The 23288-nt window shown below is 46.2% G+C and overlaps 1 protein-coding gene across 5 annotated transcripts in view; it reads left to right on the top strand.

Annotated features, from left to right (window-relative positions):
- The window catches only part of pacs2 (phosphofurin acidic cluster sorting protein 2), a 77644-nt gene extending 56514 nt beyond the window's left edge, over positions 1–21130 (top strand). For 2 of the 5 annotated variants that reach the window (XM_060925068.1, XM_060925067.1), the window contains exons 11-25: positions 8193–8264; positions 8375–8502; positions 8917–9046; positions 9237–9341; positions 11492–11598; positions 11700–11854; positions 12147–12257; positions 12546–12654; positions 14494–14526; positions 15713–15755; positions 15858–15900; positions 16884–17010; positions 17115–17335; positions 17424–17537; positions 18975–21130. In XM_060925068.1, the coding sequence (XP_060781051.1) occupies positions 8193–8264; positions 8375–8502; positions 8917–9046; positions 9237–9341; positions 11492–11598; positions 11700–11854; positions 12147–12257; positions 12546–12654; positions 14494–14526; positions 15713–15755; positions 15858–15900; positions 16884–17010; positions 17115–17335; positions 17424–17537; positions 18975–19093 (1617 nt within the window). In that variant the 3' untranslated portion in view covers positions 19094–21130. Of the gene's footprint in view, positions 1–8192; positions 8265–8374; positions 8503–8916; positions 9047–9236; positions 9342–11491; positions 11599–11699; positions 11855–12146; positions 12258–12545; positions 12655–14493; positions 14527–15581; positions 15756–15857; positions 15901–16883; positions 17011–17114; positions 17336–17423; positions 17538–18974 lie in introns of those variants that run through there. The other 3 variants (XM_060925069.1, XM_060925070.1, XM_060925071.1) reach the window with 3 other exon arrangements.
- The last annotated feature ends 2158 nt before the right edge of the window (positions 21131–23288 follow it).

The raw sequence follows: 23288 nt of genomic DNA, 5'->3' as shown, positions 1-23288 counted from the left end.
AGTAACCTGATCTGCCTTCTGTCTTGTCGACTCTGCCTCTTGCCTGCCTCTCCTGTACCTTCGCCTGATCTCCAGCTTGCTGAGGGACTACTGCTGGGAGACTGCCTGAAACCCAAGTGCTGTCAGCCTACAGCCACACCTCTCTGACAATGCCTGGTCCTGTCTGATCTCAGAAGCTAAGCAGGGTCGGGCCTGGTCAGTACTTGGATGGGAGACCTCAGACGTCACCACCACGCTCCCACCAGCCATCCCTGCCTCTCAGTCCTCCTGCCACTGAACTTCACACACATTCTCCCAACTCCCTTTTCCCCTGTTATTATTAAACTGTGGTTTGAGTGCATTTGATCTCCTTTCCTGTCTGGTCCTTGACAGAACAATCTGACCAAGACATGGAATCAGCGCCCGAACCCTCTGCCCTAGACCGGCTGCAGCGCACCGAAGGAGATGTCAGTCGGATGTCTGCCGACGTTGCAGCCCTGATCCAGCTTGGTCATCAGCAACAACAACGACTGGACCAAGCACTCCAGCTGCTCACCGCCCTAGCACCCCCTGCTCCTCCAAGTCAACCATCGCCGCCCCTCATTGCATCAGCCCCTGTCATACCCGCCGCTGACTGGCCAGCTCCGGGAGGTGCTCCTGCTGCACTCGATGCCCCGGAACCCAAGGTCGGCAGTCCGGAGCGTTTTGACAGTGACCCCTCCCATGTCCGTGCTTTCCTGACCAGCTGCCGGTTGCTGTTCAACCTGCAGCCCAGAACCTTCACGTCGGAGGCAGTGAAGGTGGCCTTCGTCATCACTCGTCTGACTGGCAGCGCCCGCCTGTGGGGGACTGCGGAGTATGAACACCGGACACCGGCGTGTGCCTCCTTCTCCCTGTTTGCAGTGGAGATGATTAAGGTCTTCGACCTGGGCTTGTCGGCGGTAGAGGCATCTGGAGGACTGATGAGTATTCGCCAAGGCAGACGAACAGTGGCTGACTACTCGATTGATTTCCGGACCTTGGCCCAGCGCAGCAAGTGGAACATGCAGGCGCTGGTGGACGCCTTTCTGCACAGCCTGGCCGACTACATGAAGGACGAATTGGTCTCATACGAACGACCGTCGACACTCGATGAGGCCATCGCCCTGGCCGTCCGCATTGACTGCCGGGTCCAGACCCGTCGACGAGAGAGGGCCTGCCAGACTCAGTCAGTCATCAGCGCACGGAGAAGCCCGAGCTCACCGGAAATAGGAGGGGCCCGGCTGAGCTCAATGATCATCCAATCCTCCACCAGCCAGAAACCTATGCTCCAAGTTTGCCTTCGTCTGTCGGATTCCACCCACACCCTGGCCGCCCTGGTTGACTCTGGCGCCAAGGCTAACATCATGGACACTGAGCTTGTACACCAGTTGGGTCTGCAAAGCCATCGCTTATCCTCTCCCGTTCCAGCCAGGGCGCTGGATGGCCATCTCCTTGGCACCGTCACCCGCCTCACTACCCCTGTCCCGATGACTGACTCTGTCAGGCAACCACCACGAAACCATCCAGTTTCACCTGCTCCATTCCCCCGGCCAACCTCTCATTCTGGGCTATCCATGGTTCCGCCAGCACAGTCCTCACCTTGACTGGGCCACTGGAGCGATAAGAGAATGGGGCAAGGACTGCCACCGGACCTGCTTACGAGCCTCCACTCTAACCCCTCGTACTCCACCTGCCAGCTCTGCCCCTGACCTCACTAATGTCCCAGTGTGTTATCACAGCCTTCGGGAGGTATTCAGCAAAGCCAAGGCCACTTCCTTGCCTCCTCACTGGCCCTACGACTGCGCCATTGATCTCCTCCCAGGCACTGCACCAACCAAGGGCCGTCTCTACTCTCTGTCTGCCCCGGAAAGGAAGGCGATGGAGGCCTACATCAGTGACTCTCTGGCTGCCGGCCTCATCCGTCCATCCTCTTCTCCCGCCGGCACTGGGTTCTTCTTCGTGGGAAAGAAGGATGGATCCCTGCATCGATTACAGGGGCTCAACGACATCACCGTCAAGAACCGATACCCTCTCCCACTGCTTATCTCCGCCTTCAAGCTGCTCCAGGGAGCCACGATCTTCACCAAACTCGATCTCCGGAATGCCTACCACCTGGTTCAGATAAGGGAGGGAGACGAGTGGAAGACCGCGTTCAACACCCCCACCGGTCACTATGAATACCGGGTGATGCCGTTTGGCCTTACCAATGCGCCAGCGGTATTCCAGGCTCTGGTAAATGATGTCCTGCGAGATATGTTGAACAAGTTCGTGTTCATTTTCCTCGACGACATCCTGATCTTCTCAAAAACCCTGTCCGAACACACCCAGCATGTCCAGCAAGTGCTCCATCGTCTCCTTGAAAACTCCCTCTTCGTCAAGGCAGAGAAGTGTGAGTTTCACGCCAAGTCTGTGGTGTTCCTGGGGTACATTGTGGCAGAGGGGAGCATCCAGATGGACCCTGCCAAAGTCTCAGCAGTGACTTCATGGCCAGTACCAGAGAGCAGGAAGAAGCTTCAGCAGTTCCTGGGCTTCGCTAATTTCTACAGGAAATTCATTCGTAATTACAGCACCGTTGCGTCACCCCTCACCGCCTTGGCCAGCACCAAACAGCCCTTCACCTGGACTCTGGCTGCCAACGAAGCCTTTGCCACCCTCAAGGCTCGGTTCACCACTGCTCCCATCCTCCAGATGCGGAGTGGCAATTCATCGTTGAGGTGGACGCCTCGGATGTGGGAGTTGGGGCAGTGCTCTCCCAGAGGTCAGCGGATGACAACAAACTCCACCCCTGTGCGTTCTTCTCCCGCCAGCTATCGCCGGCCGAACGCAATTACGACATAGGCAACCGGGAACTGCTGGCGGTCAAGCTCGCCCTGGAGGAATGACGTCACTGGCTGGAGGGGTGCGTAGTCCCATTCCTGGTCTGGACAGACCATAAGAATCTGGAATACATCCGCACCGCCAAACGACTCAACCCCAGACAGGCCCGCTGGGCTCTCTTTTTCACCAGATTCAATTTCACCCTTTCATACCGGCCCGGATCTCGCAACACCAAGCCTGACGCACTCTCCCGCCAGTTCCAGAAGGATGATGCCTCCTCCAAGGATCCGGCTCCCATCCTACCTGACCCCTGTATCATTGCTGCTCTGACCTGGGACATCGAAGAACGAGCGCGGGAAGCCCTCCGTGACCAACCCAGCCCCAGTGCATGCCCTGCAAGTCGCCTCTTTGTTCCTGAAGACCTGCGATCCCAGGTTATACAATGGGGACACGACTCCCGTCTAGCCTGCCACCCTGGTTCCACTCGCACCTACCACCTGCTCGCCCAACGGTTCTGGTGGCCGTCTATGAGCAGGGATGTGTGAGACTTCGTCCGAGCCTGCCCTACCTGTAATCAGAATAAATCCTCCAGCCGGCCTCCTGCTGGTTTGCTCCAGCCTCTGCCCGTGCCTATGCGACCCTGGTCCCACATTTCCCTGGATTTTGTTACGGGTCTGCCCCCTTCTAACAGGATGACTGTCATACTCACCATCGTGGACCGTTTTAGCAAGATGGCACAATTTGTTCCCCTCCCAAAACTACCGTCGGCCAAAGAGACCGCCCAGATCGTCCTGCAGCAGGTCTTCCACATCCATGGGCTGCCCAGGGACATCGTTTCGGACCGGGGGCTGCAATTCACCTCCTCTTTCTGGAAGGAATTCTGTCACCTGCTCGGGGCCACCGCCAGCCTCACCTCCGGATTCCGACCCCAGTCCAACGGCCAGTCTGAGCGGACTAACCAGGAGTTGGAGAAGGCACTTCGGTGCATGGCGTCACGCAACCCTTGGGCCTGGTGTGAGCACCTGCTGTGGGTGGAATACTCTCACAACTCCCTCACCAGCTCAGCCACTGGACTGTCCCCATTCCACTGCGTGTATGGCTACCAACCACCCCTGTTCCCCAGCCAGGAGGGAGAGGTCACCTGCCTGTCTGCCCTCACCTATGCACGCCGATGCCGCCGCACCTGGTCTCAAGCCCGCGCTGCACTCCTCAAGTCAGTCACCAGCTACTCCATTGGAGCCAACCGGCAGAGGACGCCTGCGCCCACCTACCGGGTGGGCCAGAAGGTGTGGTTGTCAGCCAAGGACCTGCCCTTCCAGGTGGAGTCTCGTAAGCTGGCACCTCGGTCCGTTGGACCATTTCCAATCCAGAGGATAATCAGCCAGTCTGCTGTCCGGCTCCGACTGCCCAAGTCTATGAGAGTGCACCCCACCTTCCACGTCTCAAAGATTAAGCCAGTGCATGAGAACCCGCTGGTCCCAGCTGCACCTTCTCCTCCTCCTCCTTGTCTCATCGATGGTGGCCCGGTCTACTCCGTCCGGTGACTGCTGAAGTCACGGCGCAGGGGCCTCCAATACCTGGTGGATTGGGAGGGCTATGGTCCTGAGGAGAGGATGTGGGTTCCTGCTGGGAGAATTTTAGACCGTACCCTCATCAGCACCTTTCATCGCCTGCATCCAGACCAGCCGGCCAACCGGAGGGGTCGACCAAGGGGTCCTTGTCGGAATGACGATGCGCCAACCACTACTGTCCCCAAGTCCGATTCTGAATCAGATCCTGAGGCCTTGGACACTGACTGGTCAGAGGAGTTCTGACCCTCCACCGGTATTCCCCCTCCTCCCGCCCGTCTTGGTGGATCTGTGGCTAGGGACTTCTGGAGCCATCCCTTGGGGGGGGGGGTTCTGTCATGGTCCTACCTGTGGGCTTCTCTCTTCAGGTAACATCTCCACTCAGCATTAACGGCCACGCCCGCGCTCACGTCCTCTTATTAACTTTCAGTGACTGTCATTGGCTGTTGCCGATCACCTGCTTCCCCCCTGTGTGTATTTAAGCTGCAGTTCTCCCAAGCCTCAGTGTCAGATCGTCTGCAACTTCCAGCGTGATAACCTGCTCTGTGTTCCTACTACTCTGACTCCTGACGATATTCTGTTCTGTCTGACTCTGTCTGCTCTCCAGCCCCGGTAACCTGATCTGCCTTCTGTCCTGTCGACTCTGCCTCTTGCCTGCCTCTCCTGTACCTTCGCCTGATCTCCAGCTTGCTGAGGGACTACTGCTGGGAGACTGCCTGAAACCCAAGTGCTGTCAGCCTACAGCCACACCTCTCTGACAATGCCTGATCCCGTCTGATCTCAGAAGCTAAGCAGGGTCGGGCCTGGTCAGTACTTGGATGGGAGACCTCAGATGTCACCACCACGCTCCCACCAGCCATCCCTGCCTTTCAGTCCTTCTGCCACTGAACTTCACACACTCCCAACTCCTTTTTCCCCTGTTATTATTAAACTGTGGTTTGAGTGCATTTGATCTCCTCTCCTGTCTGGTCCTTGACACGCTAATTTGAACACTACCAATTTTGTTTGACGCCATTTACGTTCCAATTTTTGAGTGGTCTGTTTTAATGTGCAAGTGCCATCATTATATCAGGGTGCTAATTTTTTGTCTCTGACCATTTTCCTTTTAAGAGGAGCTACATTATCTAAAGTATGACGGAACGTTGACTCTAAGCATTCAGTTGCCTGATCAAGTTCTGCAGGGGCTGACAGTGACCCAATCAAAGTTGATAACTCTGGGAGATCATTTATAAAGCTCTGTGCAGTAGTTGACGTGAATGTACGTTTAATACAGTAGCATGGTGAGGTGCATATATTATTACTCAGACATAGTTTGAATGAGATGAGATAATGATCTGAGATAACTTCAGACTGTGGAAGTGTGACTATATTTTCTGTGTTTAACCCGAATGTTAGTATTAGATCGAGGGTGTGACCACCATTGTGGGTCGGTCCTATGACATTCTGATTAATCCCTACTGAATCTAAAACTGACACAAACACTGTTTTCAAAGGGTCTTCTGGGTTATCAAAGTGAATATTAAAATCTCCGACAACTAAAGCTTTGTCTAAGGAAATAACCAGATCTGAGATAAAATCTGCAAATTCAGAAAGAAACTCAGAATATGGCCCCGGGGGCCTGTAAATAATAAGTAACGGAATTAACTGGGTAGACCTATTTTTCGAGGCTACATACATTATATGAGTATGAAGAACTTCAAATGTGTTAAATTTATAACCAGGTTTTTGTGTTACACCTAGATAATCATTATAAATAACCGCGACGCCTCCTCCTCTGCCAGTTAGACGAGGCTGGTGTATATAACTGTATCCAGGAGGACTCGCTTCATTTAATGGTATGTATTCATTTGGCTTAATCCATGTTTCAGTTAAACAAAGTACATTAAACTCCTGATCAGTAATGAGTTCATTAACCATTAGCACTTTAGATGTAAGAGATCTAATATTTAATAGCCCCACCTTTAGATCAAAGGTGCTGGCAGCAGCTGTACAGTCAGTATGATCTAATTTTATATTGATTAGGTTACTGTAGAAAACTCTCTGAAAATTCCTGCCTGCCTGCCCGCCCGCCCGGTGCTGCTATGACCACTCCAGAAGAAGGTTTAACCATCACCATGTTCCCTTAGCTGGCCCATGTCTGCTGGATGTGTTTCACTGAGGGCAGCTATGTCCACATTGTAGCGAGGTAGTTCCCTGGTGACTAGTGCAATTCTTCTCTCTGGCCTGTCTGCTTTGTTGTTATCTCTTAGAATGTGCACATTCCACGAGCCAAGGTTGAGTAGCTTCACTATCTTATTTATTTTCTTATTTGTTGCATTTTGACTGCTGAGTGGGAGCCCCGCCAGCCGTGGTGTGCTGGTCAGGGTGAGGTGAAGCAGGCTGTGTTTGGGGCACCTTTTCTAGCCCCTTCCTCCTTGGAGGTGAGCAGAGCAAATCCTAAACAGGGCTGCTCAGACACCCAGGGGGCTGCCAAACTCTGCTGCTACTTCGTTCTAGCAGAGAGCGACCCTATGCCCTGGGCCATCTGTGTGCAAGTTCGTGACTACAGCTTCCAGTGTTTCTGCACCTGCTGCTTCGCCACTTGCCCATCACCACAGGACTTGAATTTGAATATGAAGTCATGACTTACACATGACTTGGATTAGAGTGAGGGAGAGTTGCACAGCCATCAGTCTCACTCTCTCATCCTGAGCTAACTGGGTCTAGGGGCAAGACAGAATCAAGACAGCTGGAGCTAGGTCGGGATGCAGTGGATGGCTATCAGTGTTCTACGTAGTGCACTGTGTCCTGATCGTGCTCCACAAACGCTTTGCTGGGTCTGCCTTCCTGCCCATTGAATCACCAGGTGGTGGTCTCCTCCACGCGGTCTGCTGAGTCCGTAGACTGTATATAAAAGTGGACATCATAACAGGGGGTTAACATTGAAGCTAAAGTGTCTCTGAGGCCCTCTAGTGGTTGGCTGTGGTTTAGTTTTTAACCCCGCCACTCCCATGTTAGTGAATGTGGAAAAAACTGAACTCCGTTTGAGATGATCAACTGACCCTGATATCATCCCAGCTATCTGATGATGTATAAAAGGTTGTGGTTGATTGGGTGATTGACAGTTGACATGAACACACACAAACTTTCCAATACACACCTGAAGCTCTTCCTGAGGTTCCAGTCCAGCGAACATCATGAACATCTTTAGAGCTGTAGGAGTCGGAGCTGGAGGAATGTCCTGGACAGCGCCGAGTTTCCCCTCCGACACCAAGTCATGTTCAGTGTCGGTGCTGACTGCAGTTTATCCTCAGTCAGTTCTTTCCATGAGCTACTGAGATTTGCGTTCCTTTGATTAAAATGATGGATGATGTTAACGAGCTTGTGAATACAGTCGTAGCTTAGTCTGTCATGAGTCAAAGCTCAAAAACCTTCTTCTGACGAAGGTAAAGTCAGAATACCTGTGAAAGTGATGCAACTACAGCTTCGTATTTTACACATTAATTATTACGCTGTACTCAGCACTCTGAGCTCGCAGTGTTTGTCATTATAAGTTGCATTTATCACATTCCTGCCTCTGTATGTACAGCTGGTATGAAGAAGAACGTGTCCATCTCCAGTATGGGCGGAGCTAGAGGCTGTCCATGCTCTGACTCCGGTTTAGACTGAATGCACAAACACAATCAAGATGGTGATTTACAGTTTGACCAAAAAAGGCTTTAAAATGATGTGATGTTGACTCATCAGATAGACAGCAACGATGCACTGAAAATCTCTCTCTCTCTCTCTCTCTCTCTCTCTCTCTCTCCCTCTCTCTCTCTCTTTCAGATGGAACCTGATAAGCTGAAGGTTGCAGGAGGAAAGTTTCAGATGGACGACATGACTGATGGCATCACTTTTGTATGAACACACACATAAACGCACCAGCTCAAGGCCTCATATTATTCACACCATCTCAGAATGAAACATTCTAATCACTAATGTGTGTGTGTGTGTGTGTGTGTGTGTAGGCCCAGCCTGAAGCCGTGACCCCAACCACAGAGTTGGAGATGATGGATAACATGGACTCTTTCTTGGAGAAGCTGCCCCCTACAGGCAGGATGACCAAAACGGAGTCCCTTATTATCCAGTCTAACAGGTAGGTTTACACACACACACACACACTCCGTCTCTTGCCTCTTTTTCACAGCCTGTTCACGGTGGGAATGTTGTGCCATTATTCCGCTTCACCGTTCTGTATTAAATGCTCAAACCCGGAATGGGGGTCGACCTCAAAACTCAGTTCACCTGCCGTTATTGTTTTGACAGCAACGACAGTGTGCTCAGAGTTTTCGTATTTCCATCCTGGAGTATGTCATGCGTCACCCGAGACACTGATGCTCCGTTATGTCACACATCACACCTCTGGTTCTGCAGCACCGGGATGCTGTGTAAAAACACACACTGGTGCAGCTTCATGTACTTCTTTGTTTGGTTCAGTTTAATCAACGAAAGCCGGTATAATGAGGGCTGCTCTTCATGGAACTATCGCAGGATCTCTGTGTGTGCGCAGGCAGGAGGTGAAGCAGGTCCGCAGAGGGAGGAGCACATCACTGAAGGAGCGACAGACGAGCCGACCGCCAAACGAGAGAGCCAACAGTCTGGATAACGAACATTCACTGCATACACACTGTCCTCTACAGGTATACACACACACACACACACACACACACACACACATTGATGCATTCCATAAATCCTTGCAGAATTACTGACATTTGATCAAATGCTTTTGATGTTTGGTAGAAGTCTTTGACGTTTCATAGAGTTTATTTGATCTTTATTTCAACTCATTTGATGTTTGATTAAAAAAATCTTTGATGTTGACTCCAGATTCCCCGTAAAACAGTTTATGATCAGCTGAATCACATCCTGGGGTCTGATGACCATCTTCCTGACAGCATCATCCTCATCAACACCTCTGACTGGCAGGGCCAGGTGAGCCTGACTGACAGCTATAAATCACATGGACTGTCACTAGGGAAACTGCAGCAGGATCTTCTGTCCTACCTCCAGCTGTTTACTCAGAGATGTGTAATTTATGTCCATAAGTGAAAAGAATGAATCAGAAACTCAGAGTCAGGATCAGATTCAGAATCGGACTCACTCGGAACCAGAAACAAATTTTCAGAAATAATCAGCTTCAGTTTTGTTCAGTTTTATTTCTATAGCACTTTTAACAATGGACATCGTCACAAAGCAGATTTATGGAAATGTATAAATTAAAGGGACTCTATCCTTGTTGTGTGAATGGGTGATGGATGGATGTAAGTGCAGGAAGAATTTATTTAAAGCAAACAGACAAACAATATCGAAACATGAGGCAAAGAGCATAAACAGAAACGGGCAGAGTTCAGGCGATTAGTAAACAGTATATACTCGGCAATGCAATACGTTATCAGGAAAAGAGAAAACAAAGTCGAAACTAGAGGGGAAAAAAGCAGTAATCAAAGCTTGGTGACATCAGACACAAGGAACAGATCATATACTTTGCAAAGTCTGTGTGTGAGGAGAGTCCTTATATGTGTGAGCTGTGATTGCGCTCTAATCAGGAACAGGTGCAGGCAATTAGTCCGAATGAGCTTGAGTGTGGAGCTGCACGTGAGTTTTGGTCTGAGGCGTGCTGCTGCGTGCTCTGAGTACCAACATGAGCGGTATGACGAGTCTCATCTGCGTGATAACAGATAGCATGATTATAAATAACTCATTTCTATAACTGTGTCCTATAGACTCACACAGTACAACTGTGTCACCAGGAAATTCATTATAGTTTAACAGGAAGTCTGTTTTGTTGTCACAAAACTGTTTGTATTCATTTTCCAAGTCCATCTTCTCAGTGTGTCTTTAGACTGTCCATATGGGGCTGTCCTCTAACAGGAGCGACGTGATGAGAACCTCAGCCAGAAGTAGGGCATCAGGATGGATCAGGCAGGTCTGAGGAGCAGGAGCGGTTCAGCATTACTGGTATCTCAGGAGTGACATGTGGAGAGAGAGAAAGAAAGAAAACACAGGTTGTTAGGTATGCCTGGTGTCACCTAATAGTCCAGAACAGTATACATTTTGTGCTGAGTACAAGCAGGGACTCCGGCAAAAACTAGCTATGACATCATAACTAAAAGGGGAGAGCCAGAAGGTAACACAGGCATGAGGGGCCCCGGGACATAAAGCAGCAGCCACTACACCGTCAACAAACTCGAGTGAGCGAGCGAGTGGGGACTGACAGCATCCATACATCCCAGTTTACCAAAACACTCTGTCTGAGGATCCTCCAGATCTACTCCTTTACCTCATAAACACCATTAACACAAGGCTTGACTAAACAGATATGTTTTCAGCCGAGACTTAAACACTGAGACTGTGTCTGATTCCCGAACACTACTTGGAAGGCTGTTCCATAACTGTGGAGCTTTGTAAGAAAAGGCTCCGCCCCCTGATGTAGCCTTCACTATACGAGGTACCAGCAGATAGCCTGCACCTTTTGATCTAAGTAGGCGTGGCGGGTCATAGAGGAGCAGAAGTTCACTCAGGTACTGTGGTGCGAGACCATTCAGTGCTTTAAAGGTCAATAGTAGTGTTTTATAATCAATACGAAATTTGATTGCAATTATTATCCAATGCAGTGTGGATAAGACAGGGGTGATGGGGTCATATTTTCTAGTTCTAGTAAGGACTCTTGCTGCTGCATTTTGAACTTGGAGCTTGTTTATGCACTTATTGGAACATCCAGACAGTAAGGCATTACAATAATCCAACCTGGAGGTGAGATGAGATGATGATCTGAGGTAGCTTCAGACTGTGGAAGTGTGACCATGTTTTCTATATTTAACCCGAATGTTAGTATTAGATTGAGCGAGTGATCACCGTTATGAGTCCTGTGACATTCTCATTAAGTCCTACTGAATCGAGTTTCAGACTCTGACACCTACAGAATCAGACTCACTCAGAAACACAGTCCAGTTCAGGATTAGAATCAGACTCCGGCTCTGAATTAGACGAATAGTTCAACTTTATTTCCTTAAATAATGTGTAAACTCTGTGCATCTGTCTTTCCCTCCATCTATCTGTCTGTCTGTCTGTCTGTCTCTCAGTATCTGTCTGATGTTCTGCAGAATCGCACTCTCCCTGTAGTGTGTACGTTCACCACAGCTGACATTCAGGCTGCATTCAACACCATCATCTCACGAATACAGAGATTGTGAGTCTCTTTCTTTCTCTCTCTCTCTCTCTCTCTCTCTCTCTCTGTGTTTCCCATTTTTACAGGTGTGTGTGTGTGTGTGTTTGCGTGTGTGTGTGCAGTTGTAATAGTAACTCCATCACTCCGTCCCCGGTGAAGATCGCAGTTGCAGGTGCTCAACATTACCTTTCTACAGTGCTCCGCCTCTTTGTAGATCACCTGACTCACAAAACTCCTGATTGGTTGGGTTACCTGCGCTTCCTCATTATTCCACTAGGTGAGGAGAGAGAGAGAGAGAGAGAGAGAGAGAGTTTCAATACTGAACTGGGGTGAGTTTCCCAAAAGCATCGTAGCACAAAGATCATTAAATAGTAGAGCGAGCATCACAATGAACACTCTCTCGCCTAGTTAAGATGCTCTTAGTGTTAAGAAGCTTTTGGGAAACCCACCCTTCTTTAGTTTCGTTCATGGAGTTGTCATCCTTTACTTACTTTCACTGCTTCTAATATCTGTGTGTGTGTGTGTGTGTGTGTGTGTGTGTGTGTGTGTGTGTGTGTGTGTGTGTGTAGGAGCCCATCCGGTGTCTAAATACTTGGCCAGTATTGATTACAGGTATAACAACCTGTTCCAGGACTCAGCGTGGAGAGATTTATTCTACAAACCTGAAGCTCCAGTTATAGGTGACACACACACACACGTTAAAGGAACATATAATGCCCCTTTATCCTAACCCTAGTCAAACACACAGAGAGGTTTGGAATCATTAACACCTGCACCTTTAGTGGAACATGCTAAGCTGGAGGCTATAAGCTTCTGTTACTCGTTAGCAACATTAGCACTACACTCATCGCTCCATGTAAACTAAATAAGAAGCTTCACATATCAGCAAATGAACGATGGTTTCAATTTGACTTTACTCTTCTGTATAACGTGTGTGTGTGTGTGTGTGTGTGTGTGTGTGTGTACAGTGCAGGAGAATCCTGATGTGGTCTCCAGAGTGACTCAGTACATGTTGGGAGCAAATGGAGCTCATCAGCTCCCCATAGCGGAGGCCATGCTAACATACAAGCAGAAGAGGTACGCACGCACACACACGCGCACACACACTCACTCTCTCTCTCTCTCTCTCTCTCTCTCTCTCGGTGTCATGTGTGTAAAGTTCAGTGCCCTCTGCTGTCTGTAAAATGAACTACAGGAAAAACCTTCATCTTCACCCCAAACTGACTCCGCCTGCGGAATTTCCTTGTAAAGGCCAGATTTGGTGGGCAGCACAAATTAGCTGCCATAAACTTTAGTAAATCATGTTGTGTGCTTTGTCTGAATATTCTCCTCCCCAAATTTTGTGATCTGAAAGAGAACCTCCTACAAATGCATGTGTACTGAAGTCAGCTGCAGAATAACTGTAGCCTACGCACTTTCCATCACTAACTTTTCACTGTGTGTCTAAATCCTGAGGGTAGTTTTTAAACACCAAAAGAGGGTTTGGTTTGTGCGTGTTGCTAACTGTTAGTAAATCCAACCCTAAAGGTGCCACAGAATGCATTAATTCGGTATTTAAATTGTTTTCCGATGTCTGAACAGAAGGGATGCGACTCTGGTCGGGATGAAAAATGTCCAGACGGTGTTTTATACGTCCAGTTCCAAGCCGATGATTTGGCCTGAGAATGAAACGAGCTACTTTTGGTGGAGTTATTAATATGTTGATGAGCTCTGCTCTGATTGGCTGGTTTGCAGCGGGGCGTGTCATGAGGATGTAATCAGCATCGGGAGCAGTTTCATTTCCTCATATCTCAGTGAAGCAGAAAGCAGATGAAAATTCCTTTGTCATTCTTACCAGCAGTTTCAGTTTGTCCTTTTTGTTGCACACATTGGAGATGAGTTCACCGGGGCACGCTGGGCAACAGCCACATCTCCAAAGTCATGCAAACGCACCACTGCATCTCCCACGAGCTCCCCACATCAGCGTCTCTGTGTTGCAGGAAAACGGCAGACAATTACTTCAGGGAGTTTGTCGTTGTTTTGTTTTTCACCTGCAGAAATGTTGATGTTTTGGCTGAGAAGGTCCATGATGGATGGATGGATGGATGGATGGATGGATGGATGGATGGATATTGATCCTGAAGTAAATTTAGGGTGGAACTACTGGACAGGCAGTCAGTGGCGTCAACGCAAAAAGTGGAAATAATATTGCCTGAGCTAGAATATGGGCTGACGTATGCAAAATCTGTGGCACTTTTAAATATTTAAATTACTAATAAGTTTATACGTAAAATATGAACGAGTCTCAAGTGTGACGAAACGCTCCAGGATTCTGGAATTGGCCTGTTTTATTGCCCTCTTCTACATACACAGGATTTATATTTGAAGGAGGAGACAACAGTGTCTGAGGTTCACGCCGTCTCAGTCTCGTGTACCGAACTCTCCTTTTACAGCTACACCCAGAGAAATACACATTTCCATTCGACGGCACTTTTGAGGAAAAAGAGCAGGATTTGGTGGCTTTGTTCTGGAAAAGGGTGGAGTCTAATTTGGGGACTGATTTACTAACTTCCAGGTTTTTGTGCTGGATTTAAACTGAATTTCAGCTAAAAACAGATTTTAAATGTTTGTCTTTTCATAAACATGGATGAGAATAATAATATAGAGTGTTTCCATGGTGACCACTTTAACATCAGCCGCTTCTTCCATGTTTACATCGAGGAGTCACCTCTCAGTGTGGTGTGTTTAACTCGCATCTCTCTCTCTCACACACACACACACACACACACACACACACACACACACACACACACACACACACAGTGTTGTGTTAAGTGCACCATGTGACTAAGCCCCACCCCTCACAACACTGAGCGCATTAGTGTCTGTCATTAACAAATTTATTGTTGTTTGTGTTTTTCTTTGTGCACTCTGAAGGAAAAAGAGTTTTCATTTTGATTTTGCAGTAAGGTATAGTGCTCTGCCTGCCTGCATGTACACACCTCCTACACACACACACGCACACACACACACACACACACACACACACACACACACACACACTCTCCATCGCTCTCGCCATCATTTATTTCTTCTTCTGTTTGCAAAAAATAATTCACTTTTAATTTCCTTTTCTCACTTTCTCAATTCTTTCATTTCTTTTTCTCTTTTTCCTTCCTCCACTTGTTCCTCTTCTTCTCTTTCCTTTTTTCCTGCACATGATTCTTCTGATGGTTTTGTTCACAGAATTAAAACAATTCCAAAAAAAATCTGAATTTCACACAGATTTACTGTAAAGACTCTTTTCCATTACAGAATCGTTACTGTACAGACTTTTTTAAAGTAATGTTCTTTCCAAACAAACCCGTGTATATCATAATTATTGGCACCCCTCAGGAAGATTTAAAATACATGCAGCCAAATAATCCTCTTTAAAAAGGTTTCTTCTTTAAGAATTTGTGCTGTTGTCATCTCGTGGGGGTGCCAATAATTTTGAAACCAGTGTTTTGCTGAAAAGTATGACTTTTTGGGTCAGAAAGGAGGCTGCTGATTGGGCGAGAGCCTGCATGTGATCCTGACTCTCCTCCACCATGTCACATTCATCAGGCTCATAAAATCTAGACTGAATCGTCCAGTGTGATCACTTTCCTGTCTTGTGTTCCAATCCTGATTTAACACGACCCCTTGTTCACTTCCCCTGGGTTAAGTCCCCTTGTCCCTCTTCAGGTCTCAGTGTAGCTGTATTAAAATGAGAGAGAGTGTCAAATTAACATCATTGGACACTTTAGGAGTGAAACTTGAAACCTTGTATTGATTCAGGGATTGATTCCTTTGACTCCGCCCTAATGAGTTAATGAGTTCGCTAATTACCACTTGGTGCACGTTTTTATGACAGTTGGCATGAACATTCAGTGACTTTAGTGACTATAGCTATTTTCTAAAAATAAAACCAGTAACATGGAGCACTGTGTCATGCTTAATAAATTAAAACAGAAGCTAATGGTGATGTTTTTTTAATGGTAAAGCTCCGCCCACATTGACCGCAGGACATCAGAGAGACGAAGGAACATGAACGAGGGCGTGTTTACAAATGAAACACTCTCGCAATCTTTAACTCAGCACTCGCTCACCTCTGCCTGTCTCTCATTCCCTCCAGTCCAGACGAAGACTCGTGTCAGAAATTCATCCCCTTTATAGGGGTAAGAGACACACACACACACACACACACACACACACACACACACACACACCATCATGGGAATATTGTGGATGTAAAGATTTGATTATTACTGTGTGTGTAGATGGTGAAAGTGGGGCTGGTGGAACAGAGCTCTGCTGTATCAGGTCTGTAACACACACACACACACACACACACACACACACACACACACAGTGCCATCATATGCACACATCATGTACACACAATATATTATGGATTATATTTGTATTACACACCTGTTCTACCTGTATTTTTTGATTCTCTCTCTCTCTTTGTGTGTGTGTGTCTCTGTGTCTCTCTTTCTCTATCTCTGTCTGTGCATCTCTCTCTCTCTCTGTCTCTCTGTGTGTGTGTGTGTGTGTGTGTGTGTGTGTGTGTGTGTGTGTGTGTGTGTGTGTGTCTCTCTTTCTCTGTGTGTGCATCTCTCTGTCTCTCTGTGTGTGTGTGTGTGTGTCTCTCTCTCTCTCTCTCTGTGTCTCTGTGTCTCTCTATCTGTGTGTATCTCTCTCTCTGTGTCTGTGTGTGTGTATCTCTCTCTCTCTGTCTCTCTCTGTGTGTGTATCTCTCTCTCTCTCTGTCTCTGTGTGTGTGTCTCTCTCTCTCTGTCTCTCTGTGTGTGTGTCTCTCTCTCTCTGTCTCTCTGTGTGTGTATCTCTCTCTCTCTCTGTCTCTGTGTGTGTGTCTCTCTCTCTCTGTCTCTCTGTGTGTGTGTCTCTCTCTCTCTGTCTCTCTGTGTGTGTGTCTCTCTCTCTGTCTCTGTGTGTGTGTGTGTGTGTCTCTCTCTCTGTCTCTCTGTGTGTGTCTCTCTCTCTCTGTCTGTGTGTGTGTGTGTGTGTGTGTGTGTGTGTCTCTCTCTCTGTGTGTGTGTCTCTCTCTCTGTCTGTGTGTGTGTGTCTCTCTCTCTCTCTCTCTGTGTGTGTGTGTGTGTCTCTGTCTCTGTGTGTGTGTGTGTGTGTGTGTGTGTCTCTCTCTCTCTCTGTCTGTGTGTGTGTGTCTCTCTCTCTCTGTGTGTGTGTGTGTCTCTGTCTCTGTGTGTGTGTGTGTGTGTGTGTGTGTGTGTGTCTCTCTGTCTCTCTGTGTGTGTGTGTGTCTCTCTCTCTCTCTGTAGGTGACTCAGATGATGCCGCTCCTGTAGCATCTCTCCTCTCCTCCACTCCTCCACAGATCTCTCCAGCACTGAAAGAAGCTTCTCCCACTCCTCCATCCTCTCCCTCCATCCACTCATCCCTCTGCAGGTACACACACCTCTCTCTCTCTCTCTCTCTCTCTCTTTCCATGTCTGAGCTCTCCCTTTCTGTCCCTGTTTGAAATGTGTCGTTTCCTGTGTTTGGGGCTGCAGTTCCCCCAGTGGTGGACAGGGGGAGTTGATGGGGCTGCAGGTGGATTACTGGGTCGCACCATCAGAGAAGAAGAGAGAGGTGGAGAAAAAAGATTCCGTCTCCAAAAACACACTCAAATGCACCTTCCGCTCACTGCAGGTTAGCCGCCTCCCACTGGGTGGGGCAGAGGTGGGTCCAACCATGTCCATGACCGTTGTCACCAAGGAGAAGAACAAGAAAGGTGCAAATGTGATGATAATGATGATGATGATGATGATGATAGTTGTAAAGGGTTGATTTGGAACACGGCTCTGTGTGTGTTGTGTTAGTGATGTTTCTGCCGAAGAAGACAAAAGATAAAGATGTTGAGTCAAAGAGTCAGGTGATTGAGGGAATCAGCCGATTGATCTGCACTGCCAAACACCAGCAGACCATGCTGAAAGGTAATCAATCAGTCTGTGACATAACCAATCTCCTCATCAATATTCAGCAGCAGTGATTCAGACTCGTACACAGCCGGTTAGTCAGTTAATAAACGAGTCGGTTAGCTCAGAGGAGCAGAACACACTGAGATCACCAGTTAATCAGTGACTCGAACTCTGCAGGTGTTCAGTTCTTTGACTGATCATTACTAATGATTTTTGTGAGTTGATTCATCTGAACTAGCTGTTCAAGTTAATTTGATTCAGTTGATTCACCATTGTGACTCTCTTTAGTGAACTGTTACTTTGAAAGCTAACGACTTTAGCAAACAGAACTATTTGATTCGCCATTGCACGTTTAATACTCATAAGTTTGTGGGTCTTGATTAATTTGATTCACAGTTATGACTCACTTTTTTTTTTGACAAATATCTTTTATTGATTTTTCCCTTAATTAACAAACAAACACATACAAAAAAAACAAAGCAACAAGAACAAGAAGGCTCATTAACAGACACAATCACCAAAGACAACAGTAAGTAAATATAAAATCTGGAAATTAACATAGGTGAGAAAAGTAAAAAGAACAACATGAGCAAAAATGGAAATTAAACTACACAGTCCCAGACAAACCCTCTCCCTCCAAAAACTCCATAAACGAATCCCAGATCTTAACAAATCTGTTATATTTCCCCTTGATAATGTATGTCAGTTTTCCCATGGCTATACAGTGCAATAGTCCTTCAGCCCACATTTGCTTACTTGGCCTATACATAGATCTCCATGACAGAGCAATTTTATGTTTTGCTTCAAGTAAACAATATATGACCATTGATTTCTCATACTTACTGAGTGCACAATTTTCTGGGAAAAGTCCCAGTATACAGAGCTTAGGGCATAGTGGAAGATGTGCATCAGTAATCTTAGACAAAGTTGTAATTATTTCCTTCCAAAATTCTTGGATAATGGAGCATTCCCAAAGACAATGAAATAGAGTCCCTTTATGTGTACCACATTTAACACACAGATCAGGTGTGTTAGGATCAATACGATGTTGTACTACTGGAGTGATATATATTCCCATCAGCCATTTGTACTGAAGTAACTTAAACCGTGTATTTATCGTTTGAACTTGGCTCTGTAAACATACATACTTCCATTCTTCAGCAGTAATATCTTCCTTAAGCTCTAAACACCAGGCACGTCTTTTATCATCTGAGGATTCTTTTGATTTTGTGATGATAATTTGGTAGAGTGACTCACCTTTTATTATTTGAACTGATCATTAATGTGTCTTTGCTGTGTTCGCTCTCGTCCACTGTCCATCGTGTGTGTGTGTGTGTGTGTGTGTGTGTGTGTGTGTGTGTGTGTGTGTGTGTGTGTGTGTGTGTGTGTTTATAAATGTTGAAGGCTAAAGCAGTTTGTGTGTGTGTTAATTTAAGAGCATGTGTTTTACAGTATCTATAGACGGTGTGGAGTGGACCGACGTGAAGTTCTTCCAGCTCGCCGCTCAGTGGTCGTCTCATGTCAAGCACTTCCCCCTCGCCGTGTTTGGACCCTCCAAAGGACCCTACTGACCTTTGACCTTTTGTGCCAAATGTCTTTTCCGTCCTCCTAGGCCCCACCCTGCTCCATCCTTTTAACTCTCCTGTGTTTTTAAGCCTAACTGAACACTAATGAACTGATCACATGGATTGATTAACCGGCTGACTTGCGCCTGTCCCAGTGTGGAATAATCCGGAACATGCGATGGTGTGATCCACGATGGCAGAACGACAGAAACATCACTCACTTTTATTTTACTGAACACATCCACAACCTTGTCCTGTTCTGTTTGTGAGTGCTAAACGCCAGGCTTTGCTCCAGTATTAGACACAGTGACTCGCTTTGTTCAATTCCTGATTCAATTCATTTGAACTACCCATGGATGTGAATTGAGCTTTGCCAGTGTTTATTTGATTCACAATTATGATTTAATGATTCAGATCGTTGAAGTGAATCAAGCTGTCTGAGATTTGATTAATTTGATTGACATGACTCACTCATTCTTTCAGAACAAGCCGTCTGAATGAACGGAACTCGGCAGGTTTTAATTCATCTGATTCATCATTGCTACTGATTTTAAACTTGCCATTTAAACTACTTTTACTTTTTATTAATTTGACTTCCCATCATGGCATTCGTTTGAAGCTTTATTTATATGAACAGAACTCGGCAAGTTTTTATTCATTTGATTAATTATCGGAACTTTGATACTCATTTAGGTTAATTGAACTTCATGGGTTTTGATTAATTTGATTCACAATTAAGGCTCACTTTGATTTTGTGTTCTATTTTTAACCTTGTGTTTAATGATTAATGTCTCTCTGCTCTTGTCTACTGTCTGTTCTCAGTGTGTGTGTGTGTGTGTGTGTGTGTGTGTGTGTGTGTGTGTGTGTGAGAGAGAGAGAGAGAGAGAGAGAGAGAATGTTAAAGGGTAAAGCACTTTTTATGTGTTAATTTAAGAACAGTTCTTGATGGTGCACTTTGACGTTTAGATGCTTGTGTGTGTTAAAGCCATCAAATGCAAACATGAGTGATATTCAGTTTAATTTTATTTTTTTATCAGCAGCGTTTGACCCGCAGTTCAGGTTGTGTGTGTTTATTAATGATGTTTCAGATGAAATATGTGAACAAACAGAAAGCTATGAGTCTTGTAGCACATTTATAAACCCTTTATAATGTGTGTATGACGCGCACTGTTACAGCATCATTACTGTCAGTATTTCTGCTCTTGTTAATCATTAAATTATTAACGAGTTTGTTCAGTTTAAAACTCCTTTTATTCCAATGAGCAGTGTAGAGATACGATCCCTGCATTAAAAACACTTTACAATCTGTTCAGAAACTCTGTAATGGTTTTCATCACTGAAATAACGAGAGTGGTCTTAATGGGTTCCATCAGATTCCTGAAGGTTTCCATTAGAGATTTAATGGTTTATTCTTCAACACCACCAGAACCCAGTAAGGCCTTACTCACAGATGAGCACCAGAGGACTGTTAGATAAACCATCAGGAGCCATTAGAATCACCACATTCCATTAAACCCCACTATAGACTTGCAGAAGCACATTAGAACGTGTTGGAAATGTGTACGGTATTATTCAGCGAGGAGACAGATGTCTCTGTAATGAGGAAAGTCGATGCTGTTGACGGTTCTGTGAGATTCACGTGTAAAAAAATCTCAGTCATTGTTGAAAGGGTTCGAGTTGGAGTGAACGCAGTCTCATGGCGAGTGGGGATATGAGCGTCACCGTTTTCCGGTAGAGAGGTGAAAGGCCACCGTGTTTTCCACCTCTTGTTAATGAAACCCTGATGTAACCCTCCGAAGGTCTGAATAAAGTGGAAAACCTTCAGAGGGTTGCATGTTGATGTGTGTGGTGCTGTGGATCTGCAGGACTTTTCCATTTTTATTTTCTCCTCATGAACGTTTCATAAAGACGTGTTTCAGGTTCTACAGCAGGAGGACAAACAGGATGTTTCCTGATCAGTATTTGTAAAAAAGAAAGAAAGGTTAAAAATACTACCCCTGTGTTTCCTGAACTGGGAATAATAAACTACACACACTACCACGAGTCCGTCTCGTTCCTGCTGTGTCTGTCACCTCTCTCTCTCTCTCTCTCTCTCTCTCTCTCTCAGACAGCAGGGCATTTTTAGGCACCTAGTTGAGTTTTCTTTTACCCCTTTTCCACCAAATCAGTTCCAGGGCTGGTTCGGGGCCGGTGCTGGTGCTGGTTCACAACTCGTTCAACTTGCGAGCCAGCTGAGAACCAGTTTGCTTTTCCATAGCTCGCGGTGCTAAGGGAAGCCACGTCATTACGTCACTGTATACGTCAGTTACGTCGCTACGTTTGCATAAACCTTGGCGCGAATATCAAAGCAAAAACAACACGGAAGAAGCAGCAGCAGCAACAACAATAATAATAATAATGGATGACTTCGCGTTTGTACAGCTGCTGCTTCTTGTCGCTTAAAAATGGTGATCTTTCGCGGTCTTGTTATTGTTGTTGGTCTTAACAACTCCGCCCCCCCGCTGACATAAGCGGTTCTTTCCTCTGGCCCAGCAGAGAGTTGGTGCTAGCCTGGAACCGGTTTTTCTGGCCCCAGAGCCAGTTCTTTGTCAGTGGAAACAGAAAACCCGGTTCCAAACTAAGCACTGGCCCCGAACCAGCCCTGGAACTGCTTTGGTGGAAAAGGGGCATTTGACACTGGCATTTTGCTTATTTTCTCCCTTTCTTTCCCCACCTCACTTGTTTATCTCGCTATCTCTTTTCCTCTGTTTCCCCCATTGGTCCATCTACTGATGCATTCATTGCACCCATTCAGACACATCATTATACTTATGTTTCCCTACACATATGGTATTATTTTGTTTGTTTTCTTCTCTAATAAATTATTAGTTTGGTTAAACTCACATGCTTGTTGTCGTGTCCCTTCATTATGTTGTGGTGTGGAACAAGCCCGCCGTAACGCACATGCACGTGGAATCATTCAGTTATTTTTATATGACAAACCAAAGCCAAAACTCACACACTGTTTCTGACTTTGGTTTAGGTTTATTTCGTTTCCGAATGTAAAATAACCGACTACTGTAAGCTAACCTGGCAAATTAACAACACGGAGGAGTCTCACAGTCTCGCAAAATTAGCAAGCAAATAATCTAATCTAAGAGAGTTTTCTAATTCCTTTAATTTTTTTATATTTCATGTATTTTTATTTAGCTAGCAAGCGTGTTAGCAGGAAAGATTTGTTTTAGTAAATTATGGGAAATAACACTTTTTTAAATTTTACTGTTATAAACACGAAAGAAGTCGAAGTGCAACAGTGCAAAAGATAAACAAAAAGGAGACTTGATGGATTGTGTGCCATTATAAAATCAATAATTAAAAAAAATACATAAAATATGTAAAAAATAAAAACAAAATATTGAATACGTGCATTCAAATATTTAACAACAGGTTCATAAAGCAGGTAAACAACAAAGACCCTCAAAAATCGAGCGTAGCGTAGTTCTGGCCGGCCATGAAATTGAGCTCAGCCCTAAATCCCAGCAACATCGGCTGACTGCAGCTGATCTCAGACCAGCCCACACCAGCTGTCAGTTCAGCTGATTCCCTTCTACACATTCTATTGGCAAATCTCTCACAGTGCCTTATTTAAACTGCTTTAACCTGCCTACCTTTGCTGCTTCCTCTGCAAGCCATTTTTCAACCCACCTCCACCCCAGCTCCGCCCCTTTCATCCTGTCTGACTTTAATCAATGTCATTTCTGTATCCTTGGTTTCGGCTCACAGCCCAGTCCAGGCCACCTTCTTCCATTGCTCCATGGTCCAGTTCTGATGCTCACATGTCTATTGTAGGCCCTTTCCTTGGCGGACAGGAGTCAGCATGAGGGCTCTGACCAGTCTGCAGTTCCTCAGCCCTCACAAAGCAGCTGTGATGCGCTGTGCCTTCTAACACTTCTGTGTTATAGCTGGTATTAACTTTTCAGCAGTTGTGCAGGTGCTCTTCTTTTTTTTTTAAACATTTTATTTATGAGAGTTTTATCATTAAACACACAATATCAGAATGAAGGGTATCTTTCAGGATATAACAACTGTGCTGACACTAAACAAGACAATAAAAAAACAGACAATCAAAGCATAATAAACAAACAAACAAAAAAAAAAGTGCATCCAAATACATTCATATAGAGCAGATCAAGATTCAATAAAGTCAAAGTTCTAGGCCTGG

Source organism: Neoarius graeffei, chromosome 7 (genome assembly GCF_027579695.1).
Source record: "Neoarius graeffei isolate fNeoGra1 chromosome 7, fNeoGra1.pri, whole genome shotgun sequence".
NCBI lineage: Eukaryota > Metazoa > Chordata > Actinopteri > Siluriformes > Ariidae > Neoarius > Neoarius graeffei.
Note: the sequence above shows the minus strand (reverse complement) of the source record. Positions and strands in the feature narration are given on the sequence as shown.